Raw genomic sequence first — 20943 nt, 5'->3', positions numbered from 1 at the left:
ACTCCCTCTCTGGAGTTTTATAGTCACTGTGCTTCTCTCAGAACAGAGATTTCAGTTCAGTCCAAGCCTCGGCCTTACTATTCCAAAATCACTGGTACACATCATTTCCCAAGACTACTACAAGCTAATTTAAAAGGGCACTACCGTGGATGTGCAGCTAGTACTCTACTTGCCTCAGTAGACGGCACATGTAGAGGACACTGCTATTAAATATATGCTAATACATAATGAACACAAAATAAAAGTGACAGTTAAGCTAAAACTGAAAGTGGCATCATGCTACTGAACCAAGAGCTGAGCGGCAATAAAGAAGCAGGAGGATTTAATCTCCAGAGGAACACAGTGGAAGCCCTTGCTGCTGCCAGCATGGGTAAGGACCGTGAATAAATGGAAGCTATCAGTACTAGGCTAATGCATAATGTATATACTGAAAGTAAACAACAAACAACTCTTTTGAGTGTAGGGTTATGACTACAGCTGTGCAAATTCTGCAGATTCAGCAGTGAAGGAGCTTGCAAACGGAACCCCTGACACTTATTTCAGGGGGGTTGAAGGAAAAGAAACCCCACCCCTGACAAATCATCTGGAGGTTTGTGTTTGACAAGTATGACCCTCCAAGAGGCCCCACAGTAGACTTCTCTATATTCTTTTATATCATTCAGCAGGCCTGGACACTCTCCAGCAAAACTGGTCCCTTAAAACAGTGTTTTGCAAAGTGGACTGTGGGCCTGCTTTGGAAAAACCACTAGCAGACCCATACCGCTTTGTTTACTTAAAGGGTCCATAGCCACAGAGCCTCACAGCTCCCAAAGGCTCCTGTTTGCCATTTCCAGCCAAGTGGGGCCTTGGGAAGAATCTGAGAAACTTGATGGGCAAGAAGTGGGGAGTCCCAAGCTTCATGCTCTTTGAAGACAGGACCTTGGGTGGAAGAGGCAGGGCTGGGATGGAAGCAGCCAGCAGTCCTGGATCCTTTTGAATTCCCAGGTCCTGGGACAATTGCTCCCTTTGTCTCTCTCCTACCGGTGGGCCACAAGGCAGCAGCTAGAAGGGGTGTTCTTCCTTTTCTTTGGCTCAGACTTTTACACTGCTTGCTTTCTTGGCCAAACTGTCCAGCCGGTGAGCTATTAGCTCATCATGCACCCAACACATGTCCAAAGAGACCAAGGTGCTGGCTCCCAAAAGGAGCTTTCTTTATATTTGCTAACTGTCCTCTGTCAGAGTCCCCAAGACTTTTCAATTAGATCATGTAATGGATTGAATCCAGTTGTGTGTGTAGAGAACCAAGGGATGTATTTTTATCACCTGATGTTAGTAGATGAGCTTCCAGAGCATCAGCTATCTGCAGTCTTTCAGATAGAATGCATTTTAGGTTCAGGGATAAACAATGCATTTACCAAACAAAGGTTAGAATGCTTAAGAATCATAGATACCTAAGGCCACTCACCTTGAAACTACTCTATCACTTTCCTAAGGGTAGCTCTACACTGCGCACTTATTTCAAAACATGCTATTCCAGAAGAAATATTCTGAAATAGCTTATTTTGAAATAATGCATCTACACTACAAGGAAGTCTTGAAATTACTCTGAGGCAGGCTCCCCTAATATGGATGTACTACTTCAATTTAGAGGCCCAGGAAGCACTAGGGAGTAATTGCTTTGAATGGCCATGGGGAGGAGCTATTGTGAAATAGCAATGGAGCTATTTTGAAAACAGCAATGGAGCATCCACACTACAGCTATTTCAAAATAGCAGTTTCAGAATAGGCTTGGAATGAGGTTTACAGAACTTGGAATAATAAATTCTGTTATTTCAAATTTATTTTGAAATAATGGAATTGCTGTGTAGATGCTTGTATTGTTATTTCAGAATAACGGCCGTTATTCCAAAATAACTATGTGAGCATCTACACAGCAATTCCGTTATTTCAAAATAATTTTGAAATAGTAGATGGCTTATTCCGACTTCTGTAAACCTCATTCTATTTTTTATTAGTTATTTCGGAATAGGGGCTATGTAGATGCTCCACTTTTGCTCTTTCAAAATAGCCCCTCCTCAGAGCCATTCCTCCTGGGGCTCTAAATCGAGATAGCACGTCTACATTAGGGAAGCCTGCCTTGGACTAATTTAAGGCTTCCTTGCAGTGCAGACTTGCTATTTCGAAATAAGCTATTAAGGAATAACTCTTCTGGAATAGCTTATTCCGAAATAATTGTGTAGTGTAGACATAGCCTAAGTGAGCTATTAAGCACTAATAGGTAATAAAGGGTTAACCCAGCACTGATACAGAATATTATTTGGTTGGGTGTTCTTTCAGTTTTTATTCAAGATTTTCAGCAAGAGAGCATCGAAGATGATTTGTGATTTCATGAAACATTCCGAGAGTTGTCATGGCATTGGTCATAGCTCATAAACTTGACAATCAAGTGCTAACTATTCTGTGTATGATGGAAAACTGCTTTCATGATCTTCCATATAAAGCTTCATTATAAGTCACAGTTTCAATTGAAAACCTAGATATTTTACGATATTTGTGTTCAGTTTTGTGTTCACACATGCATGAAGAAATGATTTTCTTATTGATTTTTGCAAGAGAAAATTTGTCTTAAACTTAATAAATATATGACACAAAAATCGCTTTTTGTGAGGAATACTGTGATCTGAATTTCATGTTTGATAAAATTATTGATTATTTGTAGAGCTAGATATTTTCTAAACAAATCAGCTTGTTTCAAATGAATTTCTCTGGAGGAGCAAATGTATTTATATGCTAAAGATTGTTAACAAATACCTGGAAAGTAAAATTCCAGTTGTTTGAATTTTAGAGTGAGTAGACCATTTATTTTGAGTTTATATAAAGGTATACAAACCATGTATATGATGCAGAAAAAACCCCACCTTATTAAAAATATCCGGTTCATTTTTAGACAAATACCAATACGTTTCTTTTTTGGAAACATATTCATGATCACATACGGGCCTGGGGGAGTGAGTAAAGATATTGAAGATAAGAATACTTTTGAAAGATCAAATACTTTCCTTGAATCAAGATGTGCAAATCTCATTACACTGAATGAGAGCTCTTAGTTCCTCTCCAATGGCAGATTTTGATCCTAGGGTGTTTGTTTTCACAGTGCAGCAAGAATTTTATCCTTAGGGTTGTCATGACATATTACCTGTTGTCATGATCTACTGACAACCTGTTATTTCAAATGATCACATACATGTAGTGCATACCTTCCATTTACTAATGTAGAAATTTGACTTCATCAAGAACTGGAGTCCAATATAAGTGGTGCAATTCTCATTACATTCAAGAACAGTTATGCTTGCTGTACAGACTTAAACTTGGTATATTCTTCCTAGTCTTCCATGATAGCTTACTGGTTTGTGAGTGAAAACACAAAGAACATACCATTACATAACACAGGAAGTTTAATATTGATTAAATGGCTTTACAGTATATTTGCAAACAGTAGATGTGAAAGAATAAGTGGGTCCTAAAATTTGATTTATAGGGAGAATGGCTATTGAGATATGAAAAACTTCAAAAACAAGAAATAGTCTGGTAGCACTTTAAAGACTAACAAAACATGTAGATGGTATCATGAGCTTTCATGGGCACAGCCCACTTCTTCAGATGACTAGATGCGTTAAGAACTCAGATGAGATGTGGTAAGAAGTAGATGCCAGAAATGTATGAAAAAAAATGTCCATCCAGTCTAATGTATATAGGTGAGAACAAATTGTCCAGGTAATTACTGTCAAGATTTCTATTGTACAAGGATCTCTGTCTCACTCTACATTGTCCTGCATTTTGTCTCACTCATGTATTTTTCTCTACCCACCCACATGAATTAAATAACACTGTTATCTGAGGAAGGCTATGTTGAAATTGCTTGAATAATGTTAATGACACTAAATTGTGTTGTTGCCCTAACTGTTATTTCTTCTACTTGCATTTAGATGATAAAGACATATTTAAAGTAACTTAAATAATACTGTTGCTAATGGAAATGCATTATATTTGACATTTTGTGAAGTTTTATTGCTGCATCAAGTGTTTTTAAAGCAATAATTACGACTGCTCTTTAAGTTTGGGTTACCTGGCCGTTTTAGCAAAGTTTTAAATCCTTTCATAATGTGCTATTTTTTCAGTGCAGGAAACTACTGTTATTGTTTCTTGTTAAATAACATATTTTGTTTTAAAAACACAGGTTAATGTAGGTTACTAGAGGGTGTGATTATAAACACTTTATACAGAGTGCCTATAGATGCCCCAAATGCATATAATTAAGTATCAACTGCCAACTAGCTACACAAAACTTATACCAATGTGTTGGGCATATAATCCTGGAGTTATACTAGAGAAGTCTGTTAGAAAATTTAGGCAATTTAGGTTAATTAAATTAGCAAAAGTTCAGGCAAAAGACATAAACTTTATAGACTTGGCACAGGATTTTGGCTGCTGGTTGAAAAAAATGTCTGAAAAAAACATAACAATTTTTGGAAAGTCACTCTGTTAGCCTTTGAAATATTGGGATGGGCAGTATCACTATCCTGTAATTCTCCTCTCTCCAAAAGAGGTGAAAGAACTGGAGAACAAGAACCACCAAAACAGTATCAAGTTAATTTATTTTCCCAGAGGGACTGAAAATGTGAACAAGATGCAATATATGAAGAAAAGTGTATCTCTTTTCTAGATTTACCTGATATCTTATTTGACACTGTAAAAATATTATGATGTATCCTTTCAGGGTTAAGTGAAAGACCTGGGAGCTGGAGAAGCCCAGATTTATTATAATTCAGGCAAGCCGCTCAGACAGACAATTAATCCTCCAAGCTGCCTGGAAGAAAAGACAAGGTTTAGCTGATGACAAAGGAGTTTTATTTTTAACTACTTCTCTGCTAGGTTTCTGAATACAAGAACAGCCTTTAATTTGGTGGGTCAGTCTATATATTTGACCAGTAGAAAACCCATTGTCTTGCAAAAAAGAATGCAATGATTCCAGATATCGACGAGAGGAGAACACTGAGGGTACATCTACATTAGCCCTCTAGATCGTAATCTAGGGAGGCTAATGAGGGCGACTGAAATTGCAAATCAAGCCTGGGATTTAAATATCCCGTGCTTGATTTGAATGTTCCCGGCTGGTCGCCATTTTTGAAATTGACTAGCCCGAAGTAACTGCCCGTGTCTACTCACTGCAGTGTAACAGGATTCCGATTTAAAGCCCTAACTAAAATTAGCTGGTATTCCTCCTGCAATGAGGTTACCAGCTAATTCAATTTAGGGGCTTTAAATCGGAATCCTGTTTCACTGCCGCGTGTAGACGCGGGCAATTACTTCGGGCTAGTCAATTTCTAAAATGGCAACCGGCCGGGAACATACAAATCCCAGGCTTGATTTGCAATTTCGGTCGCCCTCATTAGCCTCCCTAGATCGATCTAGGGGGTTAGTGTAGACGTACCCTGAGTGATCTCTGCTGAAATAACAATGGGCTAGACCCAGGGGTAAGCTGTTTTTTGTCAAGGTCCAAATTTTTGGGTCAAGGTAGTCAAGGTCCAGACTCCAGAAAAGAATAAAAATAACTATAATAATAAATAATAATAATAATAAGAAGAAGTAGTAAATAAAAAGATGTTGAAGGCCATCTGGTTGTCTCGATTTGGTTTGTGGTCTACCTATTTATTGTCCCTGGGCTAGCTGCTCTTATTTCAGATCACGTTGATTGAACCTTATTATTTTCTTATTCGGGTCCACGTGAAGCACTTAGAACATAAGAACATAAGAACGGCCATAGTGGGTCAGACCAAAGGTCCTTCTAGCCCAGTATTCTGTCTGCTGACAGTGGCCAGCACCAGGTGCCCCAGAGAGGGTGGACCGAAGACAACGATCGAGCAATTTGTCTCCTGCCATCTCTTTCCAGCCTCTGAAAAACAGAGGCCAAGGACACCATTTTATCCCCTGGCTAATAGCCTTTTAACCTCCATGAAATTATCTAGCTTCTCTTTAAACTCTATTATAGTCCTAGCCTTCACAGCCTCCTCTGGCAAGGAGTTCCACAGGTTGACTACACGCTGTGTGAAGAAGAACTTTCTTTTATTCGTTTTAAACCTGCTACCCATTAATGAGGAGATGTTTCTTATGTTTATTTTAAATGTATTTGAGATGAAGCCCAAGTGGGAGTCTTCTGAGACTATGTATTGCATTTTTCACTATCATTTTCAAATGCCTAAGAGCAGGAAGGTTAGCGTATGTCATACGTAAGTAAGGTTACTAAATCGTCTACTGGTATGTGCATAGGAAATGGGAGAAGAGAGCCAAGCATACTGATGTAGTTACTTTGCTTGGAAGTAGTTTTTATAGGAAGGCTATAGGGAGAGAAGGATTTTGCATTTTGCCATAAGAGAAGGATGGTGAGTGATGGTTTCTAATCTTTCATGGAACAGAATTCCATATACAGAGAGAAATGTGTCACCAAAAAGCTCTTTCTTCTGCTTTTATGGCTGATGGCAGCATGTTCTTAGTGATCACAGGTGTCATGGTTGGACTGGATCACGGAGAGAAAAACATGGTCTATGAAGACATCAGTCAGAATCAGGTTCTTGGTCTGACCCACTATTTGATAAGAAGCCAGTGTGATTTTGAGGCACTTGCATTGCTTTGTCTTAAGCTGCTCAGTGGGAAGACCAATGGATGGTGAAGAAAATCATTAGTCTTTCAATTCATTATCAAATATAATGCAACCTGGAGGTCATGAAGTCTGGCATGGTTATCAAGGCCAGAATGTGGCAAACCCTTCTAGCTAGGTCTTCCCAGAAGGATTTTTAGTGGCTTTTGGTAGAGTTCTTGGGATTCCACATAGGTACTTGGTTTTGGGAAGGGAAGAGTCCAGGAGTACCTCGAAACTGTGTTCAGCCTTGACAATACTGGCACTCTTGATTGCAGGTGAGATCACCTGTGTCTTCCATGTGTGTAGCATCCACCACAATGTCTTCATTCAGATGCACCTATTGTGGAATACACTGTTTAAGAGTATTGTAAAGAAGTTGCATAGTCAGATGTTGTCTAAGTGCTGCTGCTGACTATAAGACATTTCGTAAGCTCCCCTTGTACAGGTATATGAAAGGGATATTTGAGATAGAGCCCAAAGGAACTCCACTGGAGAGTTTTTGAGATGCTGGATCATAATCCTAGAGTATAATCCCCTGGGATCAGTGTAACAGATTTTTTACTATTTCTGGCAAATTTCTAAAGAGAGAATATCATGTGATCTATCGTGTGAAGCTCTGCTGAGGGTTCCAGTAATGTGTTATTTTCTCTTTATCCACTGTTTACTGACATTTGCTCACCAGGGTGACCATCTCCATTTCTCTGACATGGTTTAAAACACAACCCTGAAAGGTATAGAATATTGACAGAGATGAAACGTGTTTGGAGAGTGCTATTCAAGAGCTTGTCAGTGGCCTTGCTCAGAAATGGGTATTAGACAGAGTAGAAAGGGAGTAACGGCTGTCCAGAGCAGCAGGAGGATTGGAGCAAAGTAAAGCAGTGGTCTTCGCTCCCCAGAAGATTTGCTTTTTGAGCAGATTTGCTATAGCTGAGGATCTGGGCCAGATATTTTTACCTACTACATTTAAAATCAATTCTTCTTACAGAAGGATCACAGCAAGTGTGAGATGGAAAAACCTATTCTTAGATTATCAAGCACAGGTGGTAGCCCCTGATGCAGCAGCATTATTAAATTCTGTACTATCAGAAACGCTGTGGCTCCAACATGGATTTCTGTCATTATACTACTAGAATGAGAGCAAAATTGCATCAAAGCATTTTTAAAGAACAGAAATCCAGGACGGGTCAAAGATAAAGATCAGACCTCTAGAAAATGGAGACTTGAAAACTTTTAAAATAAAATAAAAACAAAACCTTAAAGTGAGATGAGTGTTGGTAATTAGAAAACGAGTGGTTGAGAATGAAGAAGGCTCATGAAGTTATCCAAGAAAATGTGCTGGATAGAATCAGAAGTAACACAAAGGACCCTCCTAAACCCTGCTCCATTGATTTGTACAACCTCAGATTGGACAAGGACTACTTTGTCCTTGTGTCAGCAATTAGACAATGCACAACAGAACACTTCAGCTTTTCAGAAAAAAGGTACCATAGTAAGATACTGAATATCTTCATCAAAAACCAAGAGTTTACTAATGCTCACTGACAGCAAATCTGTTTGTGTTTGGTTAGAGAAAGCTGTAAAGATGAAAACTCAAGCTCCGAATTCACTGCATAGAGCACAAATGTAGACAACCAGATATTACCAATTGTTTTCTCTAGAGTGCAGACATTCATGGGGTTTGAGCTATTTGTATGGTTATGGATCAGTGTAATTTAAAGCTAAACGAACTTTGTAATTCTGCAAGTAACTGATGCATTTGCGGATCTTTAGCCTTTCAAAACCAAGCAGACAGATAATATATTAGGAGGAGGGAAAGGGAGAAATTAATTTGCAGATACTCTCCTGGCTCAAAATAGATACCCATGAAGCTTGGGAAAATTGCATTCCATGGCTCAGCTGAGTTTCTGTTTAATTGCTTAGCCAGATACGACCTTCCACAGCTTCCACAGTAGAGGAGACTGCAGGTTTTTGTAGTAGCCACAAAGCATAACAAACCCATTCTCTAATCTCTCGTTGACTGATGCCCCCTTAAATAAACAACCACAACAAAAACAAACAAAACAAAACCAGCTATCTAATTGAGACAAGACTGTATAGTGAATACAAATATTTGGGTCTCAGGAAATAATTACATAAGAAAATGGTTACATACCTTCTGATTGATATACCAAACTGATTTTCACGAGAAGACTAATTTTTAGTGACATAAACCATTAATTTGTGGTTACAATTTAAATGGAAAGTGAAAAAAGTTTCAAGGAAGTAGATTGTTTGACCAAGAATTACCTTCTTCCCAAATGTCAAGTTTTTGCCATCTACCACAAAATATTTAACATATTTAACATACTATAGCTGTTAAAATACTATAAAGTGATGTGAACATACTTTAATGCTGTTCAAAATGTCTGTTCTTCAAAATGTCTGATCCATTTTGGTTCAATTTTCCACTAAAATCTGTTGCCAGAGAAAAAACAAATCTGCTATGTTTCTGCCACTAAGATTAAAACATCTGAAAAAGCTTAAACAACTGAAAAGAACAAGAATGTAGATGACTGTGCAACCTTAATTATTGGTGTTTATTCTACACTGTGCATATGACAGGGCATGTTCTGCTGGTGTGCTCTCCACCTTCATCACCATGTTTGAGCAAGAGTTATAGCAAGATTACCTCTCTCTCCTTTGTTCAGCCAATCACGCTATATGGGTATGTCTACACTACCCCGCTAGTTCGAACTAGCGGGGTAATGTATGCATACCGCACTTGCTAATGAAGCCCGGGATTTGAATTTCCCGGGCTTCATTAGCATAAGCGGGGAGCCGCCATTTTTAAATCCCCGCTGCTTCGAACCCCGTGCAGCGCGGCTACACGGGGCTCGAACTAGGTAGTTCGGACTAGGGTGCCTAATCCTACGAGGAGTAACGGTAGTTCGGAATAGGAACCTAGTCCGAACTACCTAGTTTGAGCCCCGTGTAGCTGCGCTGCACGGGGTTCGAAGCAGCGGGGATTTAAAAATGGCGGCTCCCTGCTTATGCTAATGAAGCCCGGGAAATTCAAATCCCGGGCTTCATTAGCAAGTGCGGTATGCCTACATTACCCCGCTAGTTCGAACTAGCGGGGTAGTGTAGACATACCCTATGATAGTTCATCACTAGTACTCTAATGATCCTATGGGGTCATTAATAGTCTCTTCCCTCTCAGAATCAAGTAAATCAGGAGTCTCATAACCCTAGTGAATGGTCATTAATAACCAATCTGCTAGGGTTGATAGAGATACCCATTGCTCTGTGCTCCAGTCTAGGCATCCTGTATGACGGAGCTGGAACCAGTATCCCCCAATGTCTTACTGCTTCATTTAATGTCTCTCTCGTGGCCACTTCTACACAGACTCTTGTTCTATGGAAAATACCTGGATGTCTGCCAACCACTCTGCTGCTGAAGGACCCTGCTCTCAGAAGTTCCTCAGCCTTTCTTCCTGTCTGACCTATTTCTGGGACACCAATCAATCCCAGCAGAGGAGGCAGCTAGTCTCCCTATGGGTATGTCTACACTACCCCGCTAGTTCGAACTAGCAGGGTAATGTAGGCATACCGCACTTGCAAATGAAGCCCAGGATTTGAATTTCCCGGGCTTCATTTACATAAGCCGGGCGCCGCCATTTTTAAATCCCGGCTAGTTCGAACCCCGTGCCACGCGGCTACACGCGGCACAGAGTAGCTAGTTCGGATTAGGCTTCCTAATCGGAACTAGCTGTACTCCTCATTCCACGAGGAGTACAGCTAGTTAGGATTAGGAAGCCTAATCCGAACTAGCTACTCCGTGCCGCGCGGCTACACTAGCCGGGATTTAAAAATGGCGGCTCCCAGTTTATGCAAATGAAGCCCGGGAAATTCAAATTTGAAAGTAAGACATTACTTCATTTGAAAGTAAGACATTGGGGGATACTGGTTCCAGCTCCGTCATACAGGATGCCTAGACTGGAGCACAGAGCAATGTATGCCTACATTACCCCGCTAGTTCGAACTAGCGGGGTAGTGTGGACATACCCTATTAATCTGGGATATCACAGGCTCTGTATGCTCCACGATAGTAAGGACCTTGATAAATGACTTTATGGTGCAGGAAAAAATGATAGTGTTATATGACTGATAATAATTCATATGAAAATTGCATTTCGTTTTCTGTTCTTTCTTTATCAAAATCAACAAAAAGAAAATATTAATTGAACAAGGACCACATTTTAGAAGGTATCACATTTTAAACACTGACTGTCGGGGATAAGCTGAATTGGACTTTGGTGTTGTGTAATGTAAATATGGACTGTGATGGTAACACTACATTATGGCATATATTGCATGACAGAATATGACCCACATACTACCCCATTCCTGTATAGGAACCTGGCGCCAGATGCAAAGAACCAGTATGTGGTAGAATCATTTCAAATAAAGCAGCTGTGCCCATTGACAGTCTTAATAGCCACTCAAAGGACAAGCACAATCAAGCTGTAAGTATCACAATGCCTACATGTGTTAGAAAAGAAAATCAAAGGGCCTATTTTATCCCCCACTGAAAGGCAGCCACCTTTGGATGGCTGCTCTCAGCAGCTGTTTAACAGTGTACAGAAACACTAAAAAAGTCTTCAGGAAAATCACAGCCTCTTGAACATTGCCTCCTTCTCCTGTTTTTCTTTCCTACTGAGCAAGATGTTCCAACTTGAGGAGTAAAGTTAGGTCCATGGGGCCATAACTGCATCACTCCTTGAGCATATTGAACAATTGTCCAAATCTCAGTAATTATTCTTTACTGTAAACTACCCAAAGTATACTCTGATTTTGGTGTTATATTCATTAGCAAGTAACCTGTTTAGAATGCTAATGTATTCTGGGAATGTCCATTCTATAAATAAAGACTGATTTACACAGCAAGTCCTTTTGAAATATCTTGAGAAACAAATCCTTACCTTGCAGCTGATTTAAATTTTACTTAAAAACCTCTGAGGTTTAAAAACAGCACACTGATGTGGGTTGGCATGCAGAACAATGCTACATATACATGCAAATATAACTTATAAGTAAAACAAAACTCCTTTCCATGAGAAGGATAAGTCGCTTGATAGGAACATGAGTCCGGAGCCCATTTTCACTTAAGACTGAAACTGAGTTCAGTTTTTGGTGAATCTAGCACGTTTTATGCACAATGTTTTCTGGTCAGAATAATTAACAGGAGATAACACTAATGCCTTTTGCAATGTCATGTGCACCTCAGTCTTTGGCATTATGTGAAGCGGAAAGGGCTGCTTACTTTACACCTTGCTTGTTGATTTATGACCAGCCCACTTTGGTATTTGAGAACTCATTGTGGAATACATTCAGGTTCTGCAGAGACTGAATCTTGGACCTGTGAACTGCAACTTCCTAGTTAACTTCCTTTGAATGTGTAGGTGCCCAGTAGCTCTGAAAATCAGGCCATGTGTATCTCACCGTGGGCACTAAAAATGAGATATCCAAATTCAGTGAGCCACTGTTGAGAATTATGGCAGAACTGCTGGATTCTCAGCACACTGCTCTAGCCACTGGATTACTTTCCTTTCCTTGGTAAATGACCCCATTAAAAGATTAAGTGCCCCCTTTCTGTCTTTAATTTGTTATGAAAACTTTCTATGAATTTTCAACCCAGGTTATAGGGTGCATATTGTACCTAGTATTTGCCCTGTCTTGATACCCAAGCACCAAATGGAGTTTTGAATTCCATCTATTTTAAATATAATTCCCTACCTTATGATGCAAAAACAAAACAACAAAAAAACCCACACACTAAACCTCCCCTCCATCTCATTACCTTGTACTATTTGTTCAAAATGCAATGCCAGATGTGGATTGTTATGTTGTTCCTTGCATAGCACTTCAGAACACAGTATTTCATGAAAACTTATATTCAAATGCAATCTATAATGAGAAGAGCCTTAAATGTTTTCCTTTAAAAAAAAATCGAATATCTACAAGAAAATATAAAAAGCCTAATTGCTTTGATCAAGGTAGACTATCTCTGTTCCTCTTCATGGATGCACACAAAAGAGGTAATGTACACATTGATATCAGTATAGCCTTTTGGGGGAAGGGGAGAGGCAAGAGGAGTAAAGTGATTAATTTTACACAGAAAATATTGGAATACCAAAGCTACTTTTTTTCACCCCCTGCTTCCATAAGGCTGGGGTTCTGTTCATATGCGGTGAGCACACCACTCTGGTGAATATATTATTTATAACAAATATAAATCAGAAAGAGGCACTTAGTCATCTTGCAAACACTTCAGCAATGGGCTATGTGAATTATGTTGTCTTTGATTCTGCAAATGTTTTCACATAATGTTCCTTGTTAATGATTACCTTGTTCTGTGAGCATAACACATATACCCTTCTGTTGTATGATATGAATGTAGTCTAGAGTACCTGGATTCCCTAAACAGTAAAATGCCAATTTGTCTTAATTTTATTTGTACCAGTATTACTTTCTTTTGCATGTGATAGCATCTGAAGAGGTACCAGATTATTCAGTTTGTCAATCAAAAGTATAGCAGGTCAAAAGTGGGAAATAAATGAAGGAGGTCTATTATTCTAAACAATATGATATTTGGCAGGACCTGGAGATGACTCAGCACTACAAGTTTAAATAATACATATATTTCTTCTGTTTTAAATTGAGATATGAAAAACTACAGGTGGAAATCAAGTACTATTTTACCAAGAACAATCAGGAGAGCTACTATAGAACTGTTGATTCTCTGAGTAATAGAGGAAGTTGTTTGGGACTTGACAACATGGGGAAGTTATTCTGGAATAAGGCAGAATTTGGAAGTATATTAAGACAAATCAGAAAAAAACCTGATGTTGCTCTTTTTCTGGGAGAAGTATAGCCACACGGGGAGATATTGCAGAATAGTTTACTCCACAGCAGCTATTTCAATCTACTTCCCTGTGTAGACAAGTCCTTTGTCACTGGCTTTTAATGTGCATTTGTTCTCAGTAAGCCCCAAAAACCATCTGATCTCACTACTGAACTAGTACACGCTGTACTTTGAAAAAATTCACAGCACTGTTATCTTTACTATCAAAAAGTAAATTCAATGGAAAATAAAGATTCAAGGCATCCGATTTTTTTGAGAATTTGAGTCAATAGTCTTGGAAAAGAAAAGAATCTAAATGTTTGTTTAGATATTTTGGTTTTCCCTTCAAAATGAAATTTCATTTTGAAATGTGGATAAAATCACTCAAATAAAAAGATAAAAAAACCCACCATTCAATTCATCTGGTTTTGCTATTGGCCCTGACCAGGATACGGATATAGAAAATGCATAGTTTTGTTTTTAAAAAAAATCTCCACAATGAAATAAACTTAGGACTTCATAAAAAAGATTGTACATAAAGGCCTGATGTGTGTATGTGAATGTTCATTGATAATGGAAGCATTTCAGTGTTTACAATAAAATTTCCCCATTGTGTCGGGAATAGGGAACATAATTTTACAATGGCTCAAAAGTCTTTACTAGCCTCTATTAATGTGATAATATCCTTAATATGTGGACATTTAGACAATTCCAAAGGAACATTTAATTAAGATTAATACTACTGATACGAGTTCATTTTTAATTCTCAAAGGTATTTCTAAGAATCTTCCAGCTCCCTCTATGAGAATTCCACAGGACAAACATCCAGAGTGATATGTCATTGTATTGGAAACTTTTATAATTAGGTTAAAACAAAACAAAATCAAACACAAAACACCAAAAATTCAGCCAATGAATGTGCTAAATCAAAGGGAACATGACATTAGCTATGAAAGTACAAAAGTAAGATGTAAAGGTAAGTTTTCATCTTGTTTGGGGACTCTCTAATTATGAAACGAGAATAATCAGAATTATTTCCATAAGCCTCAAATATTAGAATGAGCCTATATCTTTTAGCATTTCAGAACCACTTAAAATTCTGCTTTGTTTTTCTAATACAAAGTGAAGTGACAAATAAACATCCTTTGAGTAGTCAGCTAACTATCCATGAACACCAATTATTTTTTAAGCCCAATAAAACTCTGGATCAAAATAAATATCTGTACATTTTGTGCACCTGTTAATATGCTTCAGTGTATGTGATTATATAAATACATTTAAATGGTACGTGTGTGTATTGCAGATGCCAGTTACAACTAATCTGCTGTCATCTGGGACTTCACTGTTCTTAGCAATGTAAGCAGTTAAAAAACACTGACGCAACATTCAGGCTAAAAGCCAATCCCTATGAACTGAAACCCTAATAGGGTTAGTCATGGCTTAGCCACTAGGTGCAACATAAACAATAAACTGTTGAGAAGATTTGATATTAGTAAGTGTAACCCATATACAAAGTGGTAGGTACATGAGATGCATATGTGAGAGACTATTCGGGCATACATAGCTATGCAGGTATGGCAATATTTGTGCTGGGGAGGGGACACAGATACTTCCAACCTGTGCCAACAATACAAAATGTAGATCGTACTTTCAAAACCTGTTGGATTTACTTGTGACTTTCCTATATTACTATGTGTCGGATTCCTCCTAGACCTCTCTTGCTCTCCATCTCTTTTAGATGTATTTGTGATTTGAGCCATTTATTAGAGACACCATCCCCAGTTCTTGGCTTACCTTCACATCCCGGACATTCATCCTTGTTCCCTCCTTTCCAACAAAGATGTCATCTATGTCAACAAGAATGTACCTATTCAAGGACAATGTGAGCTTCTTCCCCGACAGAAAAGAGATGGCATCTATAAAGATCAACTTGTGTAGCCAAAAGGTCAAGTTGTTTCCAAAAAGGACTCTCTGAATCCCATCATGCAGCCCCAAGTCCTGGATCACTGTAGCATACAGTGAAGCTTTAGGCAATGATGCTGGGATGGATTTGGAAGTCTGTAATTCAGTTAAAAGCACAGGCTGGTAAGTGGAGTGATTAAAGAGGAAAACTGTCCAGTCTTCACCAGGTAGTGGGCCTTTCTCAACCCTTGGTGCTTTGGTAATGTGCAGTAGAGGAGATTGAGAGTTTACAAAGCAATCTTTGAGGGCTACATTATTGTAAAGTTCTAGTGGAAATCCTTTTAATTTTGTACGTGGTAAACTGTTCTCATTGGCTTTATGAAAACCAATTATGCTAACACTGTATTCCACACAGTATTTTTCCAGAAGCTCTCTATTCCATGAGTCCATGGACACATACTTTAAAATATTCTCATATATAACAAGCATGTATTTCCCTTTGCCACTATCTGTAAGAGGAGGAATGTCACCTTTTCCAGGGGCAATCACCATATGGTATTGGAATTGACTAGACTCGAGGATCGCTATGATATCTTGTCCAAGCTGGGAGTACTGGCTCTCCACAAATAGCAAGACAGTAGGATCAGTATTAGATGGATCCATCGGCTTAGCGGTCTTCAGCTCCATGGACCTGTATGGTAAATGTTTAAGGCCCTCACATTCTGCTTCTCCAGTGGCTTCAACTACGGTCATCTCCTGCTTGTAGCCTGTATATAAGTAATAGGCGGAAATGACTATGCTTACTAAACAGAAGGTGGTTAAGAGAATTACCAGTGTTCTGAAACTTCTACGAAGTTTCACAATAAGATTCATTTTTTGGAATACTTTCAACTTAAAAAAATCTTTTTTGGCTTTATCCTCTTAAAGTGCCATAGTAGAGAGGACAAAAATGGTGCTGGTACCACGTCCCAAATGCTCATGTGACCATTGCAATGCACTTATGAGGGGCTTTAGGGCGGTTATAAAGCTGTTAGAGCTCAAAGTCAAAGTATCTGGAAATCTAAAGTGGAAGAGATCTTCTCTGAATGCAGCACTTGCAAAAAATCAATGAAGATGATGCTTAACATTATCTGCAACAAAGGGTGAAATTAGAGTAAGTAAAAACAAAATCCATAAAGCAATTAAAAATAAATGTGTTAATTAAATAAGCTAGTAACTGATATTTGAAATCTAAGGAAGAGAAGATTCATTGACTGGATAGAACTAGCTGACTGCTGCTTTTTACTGTAGTTAAATTTTACAAAATATCTATTTAAAACAACTTTCCAAAATGCTTATGACATGAAATTAAATCTAAATACAGCACTTTGAATAAAATGACAATATCCATTCAGTCACTTCTCCTTTGTTAGAAAGATTTATTGCAATTGCAAGCAGGGCTAATTTAGAATAATGGGATGAAATTAAGAAAGAGAAAATTTTTGACAGATTTATCAAATTGCAGCATAGTAATCTGAAAGGAGATAGTGGTACTCCAGTGTTCTGAGACATTTTAAACTAGTCAAAACAAAGTATTAGCCAAAGTATGGAGCTATCCTGTCATTAGATTAGAGAGGGACTAGAAGAATTAAAAAGCTTTTTCTGTTTTAAATTTCTATGTGTTTCTACACAATTCTGCAACTTAAGCAATTGGTTAGATCTACTTATGTATTTGCAGAGTATGAGCCCAAGACTGTGGGCTTACATAAAGTTATTCTTGAGTTATCAAAGTGTCCAAAACATTATAATTTTTAATTAATCAAACATTCATAATACCTAGATACTCTAAAAAAGCTAAACTAAATTAAATAGAAGATGGAGGTAACTGATGCATATGGAACAGATTCACTCATCAGCTTTGTATAAGTCTTAATAATTCTAGTAAAATTTCTGTAGTATTACCATTATTGGATAATAAAGCTACACATAACTATCACAGTTAAAAACTGATCTTACTATGCCAGTGATTTTCAACCAGGGTCTACAGACCTGAGGAGATCTGCAGGCTATGTCTAAGTTTTCCAAAGTAGTCTGCACCTTCACTAGAAACTTTTAGGGATCTTCAAATAAAAAAAGAAGTTGAAAACCACTGCACTATGCCATTTTCCCATGGGAATTCTTCATATAGTTAAGCTACATTTTAGAAACCTCATATACAAGTTAAAGAAATATTCTTTATAGAGGGACATCTGCAGCTATTTCATCACATATGAGTTTGTCAGTGGAGGAGTACATAATGAAGTTGGGAGAGTTTGGGGTGTTGTTCACAGATGTGGAAAGGTGGAACAAAAAGAAAAAATAGATGATTCTGTTTTATGGGCTTAAATAAGGACAAGTGAGCATCTTTTCTTTTTGAATTATTTATACTCTTTGCCCACTGGAACAATGTAGGGTTGTAAACAATGAATTATTTTGAAGCACTAAGAATTAACATCCTTCCTAAAGAAGACCTCTTAGTTTGTCAGATCTTCATTTGTAAAACTACACTGCAGAAAAAAGATGGGAACCCATCTGATATTCTGGAAGACTTTTAAATCTTAAATCTCAGGAAATATTACAAATATTTGGGGTATAATATATGGGAAATCTCTAGCAGTATATTTATTTAATAATGGAATGCTATCATAAGAGGCCCTTTCAGATTGTTTGTAGCAAACATAAGTAAGATAAAGGAAGGGTATCAGTCTTCTTTTGCACATTGTTTTTCTGTTACTATTCTGGTATCCTCTTCTGCCATACAGTAGTTATGCTACTTTTCTGCTGCCAAAATTCTGGGAAAAGGTTCAGAAAAAGAGCGAAACAAAGTCATTGTGATAAGCTTTGAGTTAAAAGGTCTACTTGATCAATAAAACACTCCTCAGCATGAGTATGGGCCTCAGAATTTCACCCATAGAATTTATAGATAGAAAACACCTTTAAGGGTGGTCATTATGTTCATTCTTCTACCAATGTCAGATTTTCTCTGAAGTTTATTCTTGAGTCAGAGTGTTACTGCTGCACACTTCATAATCTTTCATGCTTTGTCACAGTGCTCCAGCAGCAAGACAATCATTGGTTTAACTGTGTCTTATAGAACTACTAGCAAACAGTAGCATGAAAATTATTGTGCTTTATTCTTTTGCAGGAGTTTTTAAATGGAAATAAATACAAGAAGAAAGAAATACTACTAATACTAACAAACAATATAATCGATATAATTATCAGAGTAATCAATGCTTTTCATTGCTTGTTTTATTGGCTTTGAGGTTCGAGGTGCTTTATATCTCAAAAGATCCAATTATTTTTGTTACTGAAGAAAAAAATCAGATCAAAGGAAATTGTCTTTATGAGGTTGTATAACCGTTTTGGGACTTTAGTGACATGGAAGAATCACTGATGTCTGACTCTTGGGGTTTTCAAATCATGCAATCTTTCTGGAGAATTATAGTCTCATGGTGGGTGCACACGGTCATAGATTAACTAACACATACAACTTTTGGTTCTGGAGAGATTTGGAAATGAAAATATACTTGGCCTTCCCATTGTGTAATTTCTTTCAACACTAGAGGGCAATATTTTCTTGCTTTTGCCAAACAGAGAATGGCAGCACCTGTTATCCACCCGGACAGCTTACAAAACAAATGGAACTGCAATCAAGCTGAGTCCAAAAAGGTCACAGCAATCTGTACCAGCAGGTAAAACACCTTATTTTAGACTTTAGTGCAAAAGCAATATAATTTAAGTGCTAATAAATCTGATCCTGCAACAGGTTTTTATACTTACTAGATTTCTTAGTCCACTTCTGTACCACAGGTGAATAGCATGCTAGTGGTAGAGCTACATTTTCGCCTTTTTCCCCCTCAGCTTTGTTTTTTTCCTCTTAGGTCCATCAGGTACTGGAAATATAAAGTGTTAAGATAATATGTTTGGTGATATTGATCATTATCATTTGCATTGCAGTAACAACAAATAGCAGCTCCAGTCATAGACCATGATCCTCTAGAGCTAAGCATGTACGGAAACAGAACACAAAAACAGTCCTTAACCCAAAGAATTTACAATCTAAATACAAAATATACAAAAGATGACATATACAATACAAAAGATAAAAACCCATCCAAATGAAATATTTGTACCTCAATCTAATCTAATCCTGTCCATCCATAGATATTGTTATAAACATTGGATACATATTTTAAAATTATTTGTACATATATTTTTAACAACTAAAGGTATTCATTTTAATCTAGATGGCAGTTGGAGCAAGATTCAATTCTAGATTTGGGTACATTGCTAAATTTGTTCTTTGAGGCTGTTAAAATTGTTCAGTAAGAAGCAGTGCAATGTAATTAAAGCTTATGAAAGTATGTCAGTTATACTAAGGAATTAAGATTTTTTTCAAGGCATAATTGGGAGATGGGAAATGCCATTTGTAACTCTGCCCCTTATGGTTCGACAGCATTATATATGTTTAGCACATCAGGGAGTATCAGTTTTTCTGGGAGTATCTTTATACTGTATGAATGTATTATAGCTTTGTATATAGTAAGTATCCAAATCAGGCTTTATTTAGTAAAATGTAGTATTATTTTATACACATATATAAGCTAGTATTATTGATACAATTTCATTTTAGAGTACAATATTTGAGTGATCCCACAGTTCTCTGATTCTCCACCTTGAATACAGGGTCCACATTCTGATACACTGATCAAGGAAACAAAATGATATTCACTCAGAATGCATCTTCAATGATGCAAAGACTTTGTGCTGGTTCTTTGTAGTAGGTGAATTTTATCTACAGAGCTGATTTAACGTTTTAATACTGTAATTTTTCATTTGCCCCAGAAACATTAAATATACCAACTTCACACTGCATGCAGTACCTTTGAAGACTCTGGCCTGGTGTACACTAACACACTAAAACTTGCTGTTATAGCTATATTGGCAAACCCTCATCCTGTGCATGCATCTTACAATAACAAAAGTGTGCTTTGACTGGTAAAGTTTGTTCAAGTTCCTCAAATGAAATAAGCTGGTGTAACTGCATCTATGCTTGGGCTTTTGCCATTATAGAAATTTGAGAGATATTACAAAAGTTTCTAATGCAGACATATAAACCACAATGGTTAATATCCCTTACCCTATTAATCACAGCAAAGTTGACTCACTTAAACCAGGGCTAAATTTATCTACAACAGGCAACATTAACAAGGTACACAGTAAATAAAACATACATCAGTAAGGGTACGTCTACATGGCACGTTTATTTCGAAATAAGCTATTCTGGAAGAAATACTCTGAAATAGCTTATTTTGAAATAGCACATCTACATTACAGGGAAGCCTCAAAGGCAGGTTTTCCTAATGTGGATGTGCTACCTCAATTTAGAGCCCCAGGAGGCACTGGGGAGGAGCTATTTTGAATTAGTAGCAGTGGAGCGTCCACATTACTGTTATTCCGA

At 37.7% G+C, this 20943-nt stretch overlaps 1 protein-coding gene across 3 annotated transcripts in view; it reads right to left on the bottom strand.

Annotated features, from left to right (window-relative positions):
- Nucleotides 1-20943, bottom strand: part of LOC102456831 (N-heparan sulfate sulfotransferase 4) — a 259856-nt gene that overhangs the window by 149621 nt on the left and 89292 nt on the right. For all 3 annotated transcript variants that reach the window (XM_075929806.2, XM_014580495.4, XM_006112754.5), the window contains exons 2-3: nt 19263-19375; nt 15354-16591 (exon numbers count right to left, since the gene is read on the bottom strand). In XM_075929806.2, coding sequence (XP_075785921.2) covers nt 15354-16334 — 981 coding nt within the window. In that variant the 5' untranslated portion in view covers nt 16335-16591; nt 19263-19375. The remainder of the gene's footprint in view (nt 1-15353; nt 16592-19262; nt 19376-20943) is intronic.

The sequence above is a fragment of the Pelodiscus sinensis genome, chromosome 4, assembly GCF_052426305.1.
Source record: "Pelodiscus sinensis isolate ZL-2025 chromosome 4, ASM5242630v1, whole genome shotgun sequence".
NCBI classification, from domain to species: domain Eukaryota; kingdom Metazoa; phylum Chordata; order Testudines; family Trionychidae; genus Pelodiscus; species Pelodiscus sinensis.
This window is presented reverse-complemented; position numbering and strand designations above follow the sequence as displayed.